A 15,779-nucleotide genomic window follows, 5' to 3' on the forward strand; every position below is an offset into this window, starting at 1 on the left:
CATTAGGCTGAATAGGCTTAAGTCTTAGGGCCCAGAAGGGAAGGGGACCAGGCAGGAACAGGGATGTTTGGGTTCCCAGGAGACCTGGCGTAGAGGAAAGAAGCTGTTTTTGTAACATTGAATGTGTTTCTTCAGACTCCTGTTCCTCCTTCCTGATGAGTGAGAAAAGGGCATGCCCTGGATGGTGATGATCCTTGATGAATGAAGCTGCTTTCTTGGGGGCACTGCCTCTTAATGATATCCTTAATGGAGTGAAGACCAATGCCCAATGCCCATGATGGTGCTGGCTGAGTTTACAATTTTCTGTAGCCTCTTCCTGTGCTATGCATTAGCACCTCCATATGAGGCATTGATGCATCCAGTCAGAATGCTCTTAGGTGACATACCCAGTCTCCTCAAATTCTTGATGAAATATAGCCATTGGCATGCCTTCTTCATGATTTTATCCACATGATGGCCCCAGGATAGGTCTTCAAAGATGTTGACATCTAAAAATTTGAAGTTTCTTACTCTCTCCAGTGGTGGCCTCTCATTGAGGGCTGATTTATGTTCTCTTGGTTTCCCCTTCCTGAAGTCCAAATGTCATTCCTTAGTTTTGCTGACATTGAGTACAAGGTTGTTGTTGTGCACCAATCGACTAGGTGATCTATCTCGCGCTTGTACACTTCCTCATTGCCATCTGTGGTTCTGCCAAAAACAGTTGTGTCTTCGGCAAATTTTTTTTAGATAATATTTGAATTGTGCCTGGGCACACAGTCATAGGTATAGAGAGAATAGAGTAGCTAAGCACACATCCTTTGATTGTCAGTTGAGGAAGGGATATTGTTACCAATCCGCACTGACTGAGGAAGTCAAAAATCCAGATGCAATGAGAGGTACAGAGGCCCAAGTTTTGAAGCTTCCTGATCAGTATTGAGAGGATGATATTATTGAAAGCTGAGGAAAATTGAAAAGCAACCTGTGTCGGAATTGCTGTTGTCCAGGTGAATGGAAAGCCAGTGAGATGGCATCTGCTGTGGAACAACTGTGATAGACAAATTGCAGTGCATCCAGGTCTTTGTTTAGATATGTTAATTTTGGTCATAACCAACCTCTCAAAGCATTTCATTACAATAGATGTGAGTGTTACTGGACAGCTCACCCTGCTCTTCTTGGTCACTAGTATGATTGATCCCTTTTTGAAGCAGGTGGAGACCTCTAGTATGAGTGACTGAAGATGTCCATGACCACTCCAGCTATTTGGTTGGCACAGAATTTTCAGTACCCTGCTAGGTACACCATCAGGGATTAATGCCTTGGGAGGGTTCACCCTTTTGAAGTATGTTCTGATGTTGGCTTCTGATATCACAGGGTGGCCAGCTTCTGCAGGGATTCTCACAGGTACAGTTGAATTCTCCTTTTCAAAAGTGAGCATAAAAAGTGTTCAGCTTATTGGGGAGGGAAGTATCGCAGCCATTTATGATGTTAGACTTCACCTTGTAGGATGTAAAGGCCTGCAAGTCCTGCCATAGCAGGCATGTATATGATTCTTTTTCTAACTTCATTTGGAATTGCTTCTTTGCTGTTAAGATAGTCTTCCGTAGGTTGTAGAGATATGGATCATAAACTTCCTGAAAACTGGTTTTTCAACTTGTAGCAGATCAATTAATTTAAAATCAGGGTGCTTTTTTTCATCCACCTTCTTTAGAATTGTATCTTCTGTTTATATTGCTTCTCTCCACCAAAATGTTTTTAAGTCCAGAGGCCACATGCATCCATTCAGTCTTCCCGTTGATCTCCTACTGATGTTCATTATTATGTGCCATAAAAATTTTGTGGAAACTTTGAAATGTTTCTATCATTATCATAATCCAAGAGAAGCAGTAAAAATCCTTGGAGCATCACTTTATAGGTTCTCCTGTCTCTGCATTACTGCTGCTTGTAACACTTTCATTTTATTTTGCATGCTTCAGCTCCGTGACATTTTAGCAAACATCAAGTCTGTACATATAACTCATTACCCCCATCTTAAAAAAAAAATCACTTGAGATCATCAATTTTACTTAATTTGTTTAAATACCCAAGTGATTAACTTGGTACAGGGTCTGGCCCAAAATATCAACAATTCTTTTACTTCCACTGATGCTGTTTGACCTGCTGGGTTCCTCCAGCAAATTGTTATTTTTTGCTCCAGATTCCAGCAATGAAATCTCTTGTGTGATCTTGATTAACTTATCCATATTCTTGTTTCAAATAATTTCCATTCTTTGAAAGTCCAACTGAATCCCGTATTTTTGAACAAATATGTAAAACTCTTCAGTCATCTAGCATCGTCCATAGTTCCAATCTTATGTTCCTCATTGTGTCTTGGCTCTTAACCTATTAAATTCCAGCGGCCTGTTTACTTTGAGTGTGGCCCATCTTTTCATTCTTTCATGTCCATTTTTCCATCCCAGTGTCCCTTTTTGTCGTGTCTTCTTTGTTAAAGGTAGATAAATACAAACTGCTTGTATCAACTCTTGCTGTGCCACTTCTTTCCATCATTTTAGCATTTATCTGCCTATTTTAAGATTTTTTTCATAATTGCTCCTGTTTGCTTTTTCTTTAATTTCCCCACAAATTCTTTTTTATGTTGGTCTGGTTTTCATCTGTATTTGCAACCTGACGGGCAATTACATCCTCATATCATTTTCTGCTGTTGCTCACATAACCTTTCATTGAAGCAACAATCATCCAAACCATCTCCTTTTAATGGAAAAAAATGTTGTTTTACAGCCTTGCCTGGCAGTCTTGACTTCCAGTTTTCCTTGGTTAGACCAAGCCTTGCACCCCACCAGACTATCTGTTTTAGAATAAAATGAATGCTAAATACATCACCGTTATCGGGGACCTGGAATAAATAGTTCCTCAGAATCCCTGGAAAATCTTATTTTAAAAAAAATTTGGATTATAGCAGGTTTGGGCACCTGTAACTTGTCCTTTACAAATTTTGAATAAATCCAAGGGAAATTTTCTAAGACTAACAAGTCCAAAACCTTGGCACCACATGAAACAAAAGTTAAGAAATAATGCCAATATTATTGAAAAATCTTTCAACCTGATGATCTTTGAACTAATATTCATGCAAAAATATTTGCTCTGCTGTTTCAGAACAATTATGTTCTGGTATCATTAATGTGACTGATTGACTTCACAACTACTGCAATTGATGATAAAAGTAAAAAGAAACACTGAAAGATTAGAGGACAACAGGATAGGTGAAAGCCAGCATGGCTTCCTTAAGGGAAAATTTTGCTTGACAACCCTGTTGGAATTTTTTGAGGTGACAAGCAGGCTGGATAAGGAAAATACAGTGGATGTTGTATATTTGGATTTTCAGAAGCCATTTAATAAGGTGCTGCACATGACACTACAAGAGCCACGGTATAACAGGAAACATACTAGTATGGGTAGAGCATTGGCTCATATTCTGATTGGCTGCAAGTTACTTGAGATGTTCCTCAGGGTTCGTTGTTGAGGCCATTTCTTTTTAAGTTGTATATTAATGATTTAGATTATGGAATGAATGGGTTTATGGCTAAGTTTGCTGATAATACAAAGGTAAGTGGAGGAGAGGAAATAATGATGCTGCAGAAGGACAGATCAGGAGAACGGGCAGAGATGTGGCAAACAAAATGTAATGTCGGAAAGTGTATGTTCAGGCACTTTGGTAGAAAAAGTAAACGAGCAGACTTTTTAAAAAAATGATGAGGAAATTGAAAATACCCAGATGCAAAAGAACCTGGGAGTCCTCATGCTGGATAGCCTGAAGGTTAACTTGCAGGTTCAGAAGGTAGTGAAGAAGGGAAATGCAATGCTAGCATTCATTTCAAGAGGGATAGAAAGGAGGAGAGATATCATGTTGAGGCTTAATAAGGCACTAGTTAGGCATCACTTGGAGTATGATGAGCCGTTTTGGGGTCCTCGTTTAATAAAAGATGTGCTGACATTGGTGAGGATTTGAAGGAGGTTCACTCGGATGATTCCCGAATGAAAGGGTTATCTTACGAAGAGCATTTGACATCTCTTGGCCTGTATTTATTGGAATTTAGGCAAATGAAGGAGGATCTCACAGGATCATTTTGAATGTTGAAAGGCATGGACAGACTCCAGGACAACAGAGCACAACTTCAAGATTAAAGGGGCGGCCGCTAAGAACAAAAAATGTGTAGGAATTTCTTCAGCCAGAGGGTGGTAAATCTGTGAAATTTGTTGCCACAAGCAGTTGTGGAGGCCAGGTAATTGGGTGTATTTAAGGCAGATAGGTCCTTGATTAGACAGGGCATCAAAAGTTATGGGGAGAAGGCTAGGCAGTGGGACTGCATGGGAAAATGGATCAGCTCATGATGGATTGGCAGGGCAGACTCGATGGGCTGAAAAGCTAATTTCTGCTCCTGTGTCTTGTAGTTTTGTAATATGAAGCCAATTGTTTCTAAGGTGGTTACTCACAAGGAGAGGTTGTAGCTTAAAATCAAAAAGTGTAAATAGTGAAATAATTTTTGCTACTTTATGTCCTGCATCCTTATTCGTACTCTTTAGGTCATTCCTTGTATTCTTGCTTCTATGTGCTCCCTCAGTAATCAGTGAGGAATAAGTCTCAAGAACGAATGGCCTTGTAAAAGGGAGCGCAGTGTTTCCCCATATGGAAAAGAGCTTGGCCTCAGTAGTATGGCTAAGATTGCCATTTCCAGGAGGAATGGTGTCTGTCTGCCATCCATGAAGATTTGGGTTGTTACATTTGAAAAAATTATTGATATTAAAATGTTTTTTTATTTACCAGGATTTTATTTCATTAGTTAAAAATCAGAAGATCAATTTGTCTTTAATTGTCAACACACCTCATATTTTGCCTGTGGGAGTTTTGAACCTTATCTTCAAGAGATTTTTTTATTTTTAGTTTCTGTTAAATGAACTATTAGAGTTAAACCTTATCATCATTCATCATCTGCCAGTCAGTTCAGAGTGCATTTATTAATTTGTGCAAAGCCATAAAATTCAACCTTAAAAATGATACATTTTGTCCTAATTAGAAATTCTGGACTGAACGTGTCACATCATAAATTTTATTTGAAAGTTTGCAGTGCGGTTTTCTTGGTAAAAGCAAGCAAGCAACTGTTTTTTTTAAGTTTGACTGATTGCATTCTAATATTTATATCTCTCCTACATTGAGAATGTATAGTATTGCTTCCCACAAATAATTATTACAGCCATGCAAATGCGAACTTCATTGTGATTTTTTTAATTGTTGTAATATGCTGTATTGTTGGACAATTTCCATGAGAAAATTGATTTTGAGAAGACAAAATCTTATGCTCCCCAAAGCAAATTCAATATCACATCAGTTTCTAAGGATTTTTGCAGATTAATTTCACATTGATTTGTGTTTTCAAAATTTTCCAGTTGCTGGCTACCTAATTTTTAAAATCAGGGAATAAAGACAAATATTTCCTGCATTCCTACAAATTGACTATTTCTATATTTATATCAGGAAATGATAAAGGATCAGCTTCTTTTATACAGGAACATTAGGGATAAAAGTGATTATCATTGTTGTTAGAAACCGGTAAAACAGAGTGTGCAAAAAAAATTGGTGTTTTTGGAAAAGCTACAGGGCTGATTAAGAACTTTCTCCCACACTGCATGCCCCTCCCTTCCTACACATCAACCTTAGAATATTTCAAATGAAACAAGAGAAATAAAATCACAGATTTTTTTCTTAAAGCTGACATGAATATTTTCTTAATTTTTATGATTTAAAAATATATTTTGTTCATATGTAAAATCTTAAACTCAAGACCAAGCCAACCATTTACCAAGCAGGAGTTAACCCTGCTCTCTTTTAGGTACCAGAAACAAGGGCAACACAGAGATATCTCTCAACACTGGAAAAATATGGCTGTCGTTGATCAGACACCAGAAGCAAGCACTCTTAACGCAAACATGATTGTGCCAATTGATATCCAAAGAACAGAATCTCCTTGTAACAAACAATACCTTTATTAATACAGTGGATTCCTGATGAAGGGCTCAGGCCTTAAACTTCAACTACCCCTTGCTTTCCATAGATGCTGCATGACCTGCTCCATTTCTCCAATACTTTTGTGTACTGATTCAGCAGAATCCCTGGCCCAAGACTATTTGAACTAGCTGCGAGGCATCTGGAAGGCACTGATACCTCTCATGTGAAGGCTGACAGAATGGAGTATGGAAAAAAACCTACTCACTTGCCTTCTCAATCCAATTGTGGCAATCTGCAGATCCTGCAAAAATGATTAGTCAACAAAATTTGTACCATTTATTTGACACCCAGCCATGTTATGAAAGATGTTACTGCAACCTCTAATTAACTTTTACTAGTAGGTACATTGGAAATAGTTGGACTTTGCTGGAAGTGAAGAAATAATGCTTCCAATCTACAGAAAAAGGCATAAATGTTTCCAATAAGAACAGTGATCTTAGCATCTGTAAAGTGTGAATTGGAAGTCTCTAAAGGTTAGGAGGAATAGTTTTCAATCCTATGTGGGTTGCAATTCTTTTTAATTTTATTATAATAAATAAACCCTAAATATACCATTATTTTCTAGGGAGCTTAACTGTTGCAAAATACTATTCCTACTTTTCTATAACTTTTATCACCAATGTAAGAACGAATATAGAGGCTCTATCACCATAAGTGGACCACCTTCCTGGTGCAGCAGATAAAAATCTTGGTCGTTACAAGAGTATTAAACTGTCAGGAAAAGTTGAAATGTCTACAACAGAAAGCGTGGCTCAAAGCAAAACTAAAGTTTTTTTTAATTAGGAATTTTACACGTGAATTATTGCTATTTCTGCAAACTGTGGGTGCTTGTACTCTTAATTCTAATTTCATTTCCTTTTCTGATGTTGGTTTTAATTATGTCGTCATTATTCATCACTGGGTGTAATTTCATCAATTTGCCTTTACATTATTCACCTTGTGCAGAGTTCCAGCTACATTTATTTATTTCCACATGGACCAGGGTGTATTGTTTTGCTAGCAGACCAGTAGGCACCTTATACATATTGGAAGTAGGAGTCAGTATAAAAGTGCAGAGTTGCAGAGAAACATTATTTAATACGGAGCAAAGGCAACATAATTCCTTTTTTGGAGTTCATTCATCAGTCCGACAATGATGGTTGAAAAAAACATCTTTGAGTCTGGTGTAATGTCATACTTGTGAGTCTTCTTCCTGACAGGTGAGGGATGAAGAGAGTGCCGCTGGGATGAGTCTTTTAATATATTGGCTGCTTTTCCAGGGCATCAAGAGTTATCATTGGGGTTGGGGAGATTATGTGATTGCCTGAGCTCCATTCACAGCAGTTTCTTAGTCTTTCATGGAGCAGTTCCCATATCATACAGTAATGCATCCTGATAGAACGTTTTCAATAGAGCACCTGTAGAAGGGATGCTAGTGACATGCAACTGTTTCTGATTTATGATTTACTTCCAGTTATTCAGTTTTGTAATTGCTAAATTTTACCTTGAGTTAAATGAGTTCTTGCTGCAGGGTGGGCTCCTGGGGATGATTGTGGAAGTAAATTTGACTGTGGTGAATCAGATCATCGATGATTTATCAGGTGGTTTAAGGCCTAGGGACAACAAAGATATCCTGTGATTACCATGTGTTTTTAGCACAGTGAGTATTTATGATCTCAAGTTTACTGCTTCAAAGATGGTGGATCAACCAGTGCCTACAAAGATGAATTGGGTGGACACTTGATGATGAATAATTTGGAAGGCCATGGACAGAGAGTAGGAAGATGAGACTGCCGAAATAGCTTGATTAGGAGCTGGCATAAACATGATTGGCTAACCTCTTGCGCTAGAATAATTCTGCAATTCTGTGATTCAGCATTATTTTCCCAAGCAATGAAAGAAGGTCAATAAACAATTGTCTCAGAACTGTGAACATTAGTGAAAGAATTATATTATACATAATGATTTTACATTATCCACAGTGCTGCAATCTTTTCTGCGTATACTGATTGATGGTTTCTGCAGCAGCAGGACAGAAGAATGGCTTCAGTTGATTCTGGGGATGATGATTAATGTGCCCGTGCGTACGTGTGTGCTGGATTGCTACATGCCATGTGATCAGTATTATCAGTATTGTGTGTGCAACTGGCCAAAGCTTATAATGATAGCTTGGGGATTGTAGGAGTACGAAGGTGGAATGAGTAATACCACTTCAGATACAAGAACATAAAACTGCAATACTTTATGATTAGTTGTCATGAGTGAGGCCTGCTTAATATTCTACCTTTAGCTTTCTGATTCTGCCAAGGTCAAAATACTTCCTGGCAGTAAATCATGCAGAAACTGCAATTTATCAGATTTTATTAGTGAACAAACAAACTTCAATCTTCAGTGATCTACCAATAATCCTGATTCTGTTTCACTTTTTCTTCTTAAACAACCAGTGCATAGATGTTTACATCATCTTGCAAAGATTTTCATAATTAAAAAAAAAACTTATTTTTGTAAAATGTACAAGGTTAAAATATTTGATCTTGTTTTCATTAATGCAACATTCATGTTCTTTTGATAATGTGATGTTTAGACCCCATTGTACTGTTTGAAGAAAAAGCCACACCACAAAAAAAAATGATTTACTATGCAGTTCTAAAATTGACAAGGAGAAAGATGATGGAACTCGATCGAGAATAAATAAGATATTCTACAATTATGTAAACTGAAAGAAACCTGCATAAATGTATCATGGAGACAGATCAAATCAATATGGTGAATATAGAAATGATTGAGGAATTAATTAAGTCACTTACATGCATTGTCACAGTTGAAGACAAAGTAAATAGAGCATGAAAAGAAGTGAACCAAATGTATATTGACAACAAAGAACCAAAAACTAATTAATAGCAATGGACTCAAAATGGACAAACTTACTGGATAACCTGAATCTTGTTGTTTAAAAGAGACGACAGTGGAAATAGTGGGTACATTTGTTGATCTTCCAAAGCTCCCTAGGTTATGCAAAAGTTCCAGCATACTTTAAAGTAATAAATGAATCAACACTATTCAAGAAACAAGGGAGATAATATGGAAAGAATCAATATTCAGTTAGTCCTAGCCTTCGAAGAGAGAACATTACAGTACAGGCCCTTTGGCCGACGATGTGCCAACTTATATAAGCCTTCTCAACAGTCAAAACCTTTCCTACCTCATACACAAAACATATTTTTCTTTCATAAATGTGCCTATTCTTTCAGCCTACACCATCACCCTTGGCAATGCCTTCCAGGCTCCCATTAATTTCTGTGGGTTTTTTTTAAGAGAAAATTACCTCTGACATCTCCCCAAAACTTTCCTCACCTCCCCTTGTACAGATGACTTCCGGTATTTGTTACTGTCATCCTAGGAAAAAGATGCTGGCTGTCCTCCCTATCTATGCTTCTCATGATCTTGTAGACCTTTATTACATGGCCTTTCATCCTTCTTTGTTGCTAAGAGAAAAGTCCTAGCTCTGTTAAATATGCTTCATTGACATGTTCATCAATCCTGGTAACATCCTGGTAAATTTTCTCTGCACCCTCTCTAAAGCTTCCACATCCTTTCTGTAATGAAACAACCAGAACTGAATGCAATATTCCTAGTGTGGATTAACCAGAGTTTTATAGAGCTCACATTACCTCGTGACTCTTGAACTCAATCTCCTGCCAAATGAAGGCCAATATTCCATAAATCATCTTAACTTCCCTATCAACTTGCGCGGCAACCTTGAGAGGTTTATGGATTTCGACCCAAGGTCCCTCTGTTCTTGCACACTGTTAAGAATCCTGCCATTAACCGTGTACTCCACCCTCAATTTCGACGTTCTAAAATGGATTGAACACCATCTGCCTAACTATGCATCTTGTCTATATCTCTGTTGTAACCTACAACAGCCTTATATACCATCAACAAATCCTCCAACTTTCATGTCACTTACAAAATTATTGACCCATCCTTCCACTTCTTCATCCAGGTCATTTATAAAAGCCACAAAGAGCAGGGGTCTCAGAACAGATCCCTGCAGTACTCCATTAGTCTCTGACCTCCAGGCAGAATATATTACATCCACTCCTACCCTCTACAGGCAAGTCAATTCTGAATTCATGCAACCAAGGTTGCATGGATCCCAGGTCTAATGACTTTATGAACATATGTCCCATGGAAACTTGTCAAATGCCTCACTAAAATCCATATACTGCATGTCAACTGCCCAATTTCTTCTTGCCAAACGTGGCCTCCATCATAAATACAATTACTGAGTTCCTAAAGAAAATCATCTGATAATTAGAGTCTTGTGAGGAGAAAAGTGCATTTGTTCAATCTTACTGGTTATGAACTATAACCAACAGGGCTAGGTGAGTTAAAATCTGGAGAACTTACAAGATTCCAAAAGGCATCTGATAAGGTAATACACTAAAGATTGTTATTAAGAAAAAGCTTTGTGGGTTCAGAATATAATGTTGGAATGAAGAGAGACCAGTTAAAATAGAGAGCAGGAATAAACTTGTTGCCTTAAGATTTGCAATCTGTTAGAGGCTTTGACAAGGATCAGTTCTAGACTCTGATTGATTCACAATTTATTTTAACGTCTGAGTGGAAAAGAATGTCCTTTTCCCAATTTGCTGTTATGAAGCTAGTTCAAAGTTCAGTTTGTTGAAAAAGTACATACATGATATTATGTATAACTGTGAGATCCATTTTCTTGTAGCAAAAAACTGTACTCCAGAAAAGATACGAATACAAAAGAAAGAAATGTTAACAAACTTTACAATAGAGTAAAAAGAATTATTCAGTCATAAATAATGTGAAAAGTAAGAGTCTTTAAATGAGTCTGTTTGAGTTTAGGTCTCTGATGGTGGAGGGATGGCAACTGTTCCTGAACCTGGTGATGCAAGTGTTGTAGCACTCATACTTCTTTCCTGATGGCAGCAGCGAGAACAAAGCATTTCATGGGTGGTGTGGATCCTTGGTGATTGCTGATGCTCTCTGGCAGCAGCGTTCTATGTAGGTTTTCTTGATGGTGGGAAGAGCTTTACCTGTGATGTGTGGAGATATGTCAACTACCCTTTGCAGCACTTTCCACTCAGAGGTATTGGTGCCCCCATATCAGGCAGTGATGCAGCTGGTCAGCACACTTTCCACCACACATCTGTAGAAGTTTGCCATGATTTTCCATGTCATACCAAGCCTCCATAAACTCCTAAGCAAGTGGAGACCCTGACGTACTTTCTTCACGATGACATTCGTGTTGGGTCCACGAAATGTCCTCCGAGATGGTGACTCCCAGGAATTTAAATTTGCTCACCCTCTCATTCCCCCAATGATCACTGGATTGTACACTTCTGATTTTCCCTTCCTGAAGACCACAATCAGCTCCTTGGTCTTGGTGACATTGAGTGTGAGGTTGTTGTTAGTACACCATTCAGCCAAGTTTTTAATCTCCCTCTTGTGTGCTGACTCATTTCCCCTTTTCATCCAACCCACTAATGAGGATTCATCAGCAAATCTGTAGATCGTATAGTTGTCCTACCAAGCCCACAGTCATAGGTATAAAGCCAGCAGAACAGGAGGCTAAGTACAGTAAAAGCCCTAAAATCCGGTATGCTCGGTGATTGGGTAGGTTTGAATTTTCCGGTTTCTTGAGCAATACTTTAAAATTCAAATTTAAGGAGGAATAAGGAAATGAACAAGTAAATTTTGATAGTTTATTCATTAGCAAATACAGCATGCTTCATTTATTAAAACAAACAAAAAAATAAACAAAAGCAAGTGTGTAATCCCTGAAATTGTTGAAAAATGAACATTGTAAAATAAAAATATAGTATAACAATGAATTTCTTTATGATAAGATTGCCTGCCTGTATTAAGCATGGCCACTTGTTGCCGCCGTACATCCGTGGCTCTTAGGCATGCACACACACAAAAGCATGCTAAATTTAAAAAGTTTCAGCTTCAGTTTCTCAGGTGGTCTGGATTTCTGGCATCTGGGTTTTTGAACTTTTACCATCACAGCCCTGTTGTGCTCTGGTACTGATGGAGACTGTGGAGATGCTCTTACCCATCTTTACTGATTGGGGTCCAGAGGTGAGGAAATTCAGGTATTGATTGAACAGTGGTATTGAGACACAAGACTTGGAGTTTGCTGATAAGTTTTGAGCAATGATAGTGTTGAGTGCCAGACTGTAGTCAATACAGAACATTCTGAAGTATGTATCTTTGCTGTCCAGGTTATCCAGGGCTTTGTGTAGAGCCAGTGTGATGGCATCCGGCGTAGACCTGTTACTGCAGTATGCAAATTGGGATGGATATATGTTGCTGCTCAGATAGATGCTGATATGCTTCAACACCAGCTTCTCAAAACACCTCATCACTGTGGAAGTGAGTGCCACTGGTCAATAGTCATTTAGGCAGGTCTCCACACTCTTCTTGGGCACAGGTACGATTGAGGCCTGATTGAATCAGGAGGGCACCACACCGTGTCAGTGTGAGATATTGATGATAGCTGCTGACAAGTTGGTCAGCACGTTTTCAATACTTGGCCAGGTACTCCGTCTAGACCAAATGCTTTCCTTGGATTCACTCTCCTGAAGCACCCCGCACATCATCCTCTGATACTGACGGTGGAGGATCATTGGGGACATGGGGGTGCACAGTGGTTCTTACTTGTTCTGGTGATCATAGACGGCCTTAAGTTAACATGGGAGTGAAAGTTTGCTCTCTCCTATTGCACCAATTTTGGTTTTATAGCAGGTAATTTAGGGGCCCTGCCATACCTATTTGGCATCCTTAATTGTTTCCATTCTTATCCAGAACCTCCACTTCACCTGGGAGATGAGTTTTTGTAGGTCGTACCTGTTCCTTATGTAGCGTCCTGGATCTGCTGACTTAAATGCCTGTGATCTGGCTCTCAGCAAGTTCCAGATTTCATTGTTCATCCAGGGTTTCTGTTAGGGAAAGCCTTGAATGATTTGAAAGAGACACACTTATTTTGATAAAGTCTGTAATGACCCTGGTATAATCATTCAGATCCTCTGCTGAGTTCTTAATCCCTGACTCAAAGGAGTCCTGTAACCATTCTTTGGCTTTCTATGACCACCTTTTGGCTGTCTTGATCTTTGGAGCCCCTGTTTTTAGGCTTTTCATGAAGGCAGAGGAGCACAGCCAAGTGATCTGATTTGCCAAAATGTAGTCTTTGGGGGAAAAAACAGTAGGCCTTCCTTGGTGTAGGAGTGATCAAGTAAAGGTAAATGTTCCATTCTTATCGTAAAATACTTGGACCTTTGGTACAGCAGGTTACGTGCTGGTGATAATTGGGCAGGTTTTCTTGAGACAAGCCTGATTAAAGTTACCGACTATGATTTGTAGTGTGTCAGGGTGGGCTCTCTCTTGTTTTCTGGCAACATGATGCACCTCCTAAAGAGCCTGTTTGTAATTGGCATCGGGAGGGATATAAACTCAGGTAAGAATCACTGATTAAAAACCCTCAAGGGTAAATAGAAGGGTCTGCACTTAATTGAAATTTGCTACAAGGCAATAAAGCAGGAGTTGACATGACCCCAATTTCCATGCACCAGCCAGTATTAACTTAAAACAACACGCCACCACTCTCTTTACCAGAATCGGAATTGCAAATTGGGAAAATGGATGCAGTTTTCACCAGGATATCAACAAACAAAGAAGAAGCAGGTAGAGTACAAGATGGGAACAATAGGGGCAGGGAGGTTGTTCATTTTGTTAGGAAGATAAGAAAAATGGACAGAAAAAATAATAGAAAGAATGCTATAATCCTGTTCATTGTATAAAATATAATCAGTATGAGAAAGACCTCACATCAGGTCTGCAATCAATTGTTGCTTTGCCTAGGACACTTAGGAAATCGGAAACCAATTAATTTTGCACTACGGAGTAATGTTGTATCATATAAAAAGTGCTGATCCTATCTGGAGGCACTGCATATGATGTCAAGCCCACAGGGTGACTTAACAAATGCAAATGTATTAATTTTTAATTAGAGAAATTAAGTTTTGAATAATTGCATATTCTTTTTCAATTTTATAAATTGTTTTTTTTATAATACAGTACAATGAAGAAAAGGGAACAAAACGGAAAATACTGCATCACAGTTGTATGCATATCAAGATGAAACTTCAAACAGTATAAACTTGGTACCACTTCATTGCATTGTGTGATGACAGAAAAGACAAACCCCACCTAACCTACTCTATGAAAAAAAAGAAAACTAACAAAAAAAAATCTCAGCAGCTTATCCTGAGGGTTACCTATATTTTGTAGCTTTTGATTCATACCATGAATCAAAAAACAAAGCTAAGGCTGTATTTCATCTGGAAGAGTGAGTGCATCTAATCACATTAAAAACATTTACATCAAATGAAAATAAAACATAAAAGGTCAAAATGTATCCTCAAATTTCATCAATGAAGAATTATTACATTAATGAATTGATCATCTCTCTTTGGCTATTGTTTCATATAGGTAAGCAATTAGTATGCTCAGTCACACCGAAGATGGTTTTGTTTAAGAAAATTGTTAACCAACTATTCTTTAATAGTTAAAAGCTTGGAAATAATAACACTCTGGTCTAAGCTAACGAACTAACTTGTTCAATTAGAGCAATTGTTGCTTTAATTTTCTTGCTGCTTCTTTCTTCCATATCTAAATGTACTGAGTTTTTATGGAAAGGCACTTTCAATTACAATACTCATGATGGCATAAAATGGATTGATACCTCAGTTTAGTTGTGAGGGAGCACTGCCCTGTTGGATAGTTGAAACTTTAATCTGAGCTTCCATGCCAACATAAAAGTTGTGTTTGAATAAAAATAGAAGGGAAAACTGTGGTTACTTGCCAATAATTATTCTGTTCTCCTCATCCTTGAAACAGAGCACCTAGGTGTATATGTCATTGCTGATCTGGGAATTTTGCTGCATGCAAATAAATTTATGTGCTTTTTGCATTCCAAAAGTGTGTTTATTGCCTCTTGAATTTGGAAGGATGCCACATTGTTCATTCTGTGCCGCAAGGTATTACCCAAGGTATGCCTAAACAAGTGGTTTCAACCCAAAATGTTAACTGATCCTAGATGCTGAGTTCTTCCTTTGTTCACTCTTGGCTCCAGCATGTGCAGTCCTCCTGTTCCCACAAGTGTGTGTTTGTTTGGACAGATAAGCTATATTGCAAAGTTAAGACCTGACATTAAAAAAAAATTCTAGATTTCCCTATCCTGCTTTCCAAAGATTTTCCTAATTTTTCCTCAACATTTTATTTATTTACTGCTTGTGAATTTCAATAGCATGCACTTCTTCTGATCTTTTCAGCCACTGTATTTGAACCACTCCCATCTGTGTTTCTGTTCCATGATAAAATCCAGAACATTGAGAGGAAGAATTTTGTGACAGTAATATTGTTGAAATTTCAGGGGGAGTGAGTTGGAATTGGTAACTGCTTGGAACTGAGTGATGTGAATGTCACTGACAGCTTACCAATTTGAACGTGTTGCAGTCTTGTAGGTTGGAGCAGGGTCTGCTTAATTATCTGAAGAGTTGCAAATGAACACCTTCACTTTTTGATCTTGTGGAAGGCAGGTTATTGAAGAAGCCACTGAAGATTGGACTTTAGGTACTGATCAAATAAATTCTTGCAGTGATGACCTGACCTCACTTCTACTTGTAATTACTGTGATGTGATGTTGTCCCTCTTCCTTCAGGTCTGG

At 38.3% G+C, this 15,779-nt stretch overlaps 1 protein-coding gene across 8 annotated transcripts in view; it reads left to right on the top strand.

Annotated features, from left to right (window-relative positions):
- The window catches only part of slc36a4 (solute carrier family 36 member 4), a 156,178-nt gene that overhangs the window by 114,735 nt on the left and 25,664 nt on the right, over nt 1-15,779 (top strand). Inside the window, exon 13 of one of the 8 annotated variants that reach the window (XR_011342097.1) lies at nt 14,129-14,542. The exons of 5 other annotated variants lie outside the window; for them this stretch is intronic. Coding sequence is in view for 2 of the 3 variants with exons in the window: in XM_069890845.1 (XP_069746946.1) it covers nt 12,277-12,308 (32 nt within the window). In the remaining variant the exon portion in view is untranslated. Of the gene's footprint in view, nt 1-12,276; nt 12,473-14,128; nt 15,009-15,779 lie in introns of those variants that run through there. 2 more of the 8 variants (XM_069890845.1, XM_069890846.1) reach the window with 2 other exon arrangements.

Source organism: Narcine bancroftii, chromosome 7 (genome assembly GCF_036971445.1).
Source record: "Narcine bancroftii isolate sNarBan1 chromosome 7, sNarBan1.hap1, whole genome shotgun sequence".
Classification (NCBI taxonomy): domain Eukaryota; kingdom Metazoa; phylum Chordata; class Chondrichthyes; order Torpediniformes; family Narcinidae; genus Narcine; species Narcine bancroftii.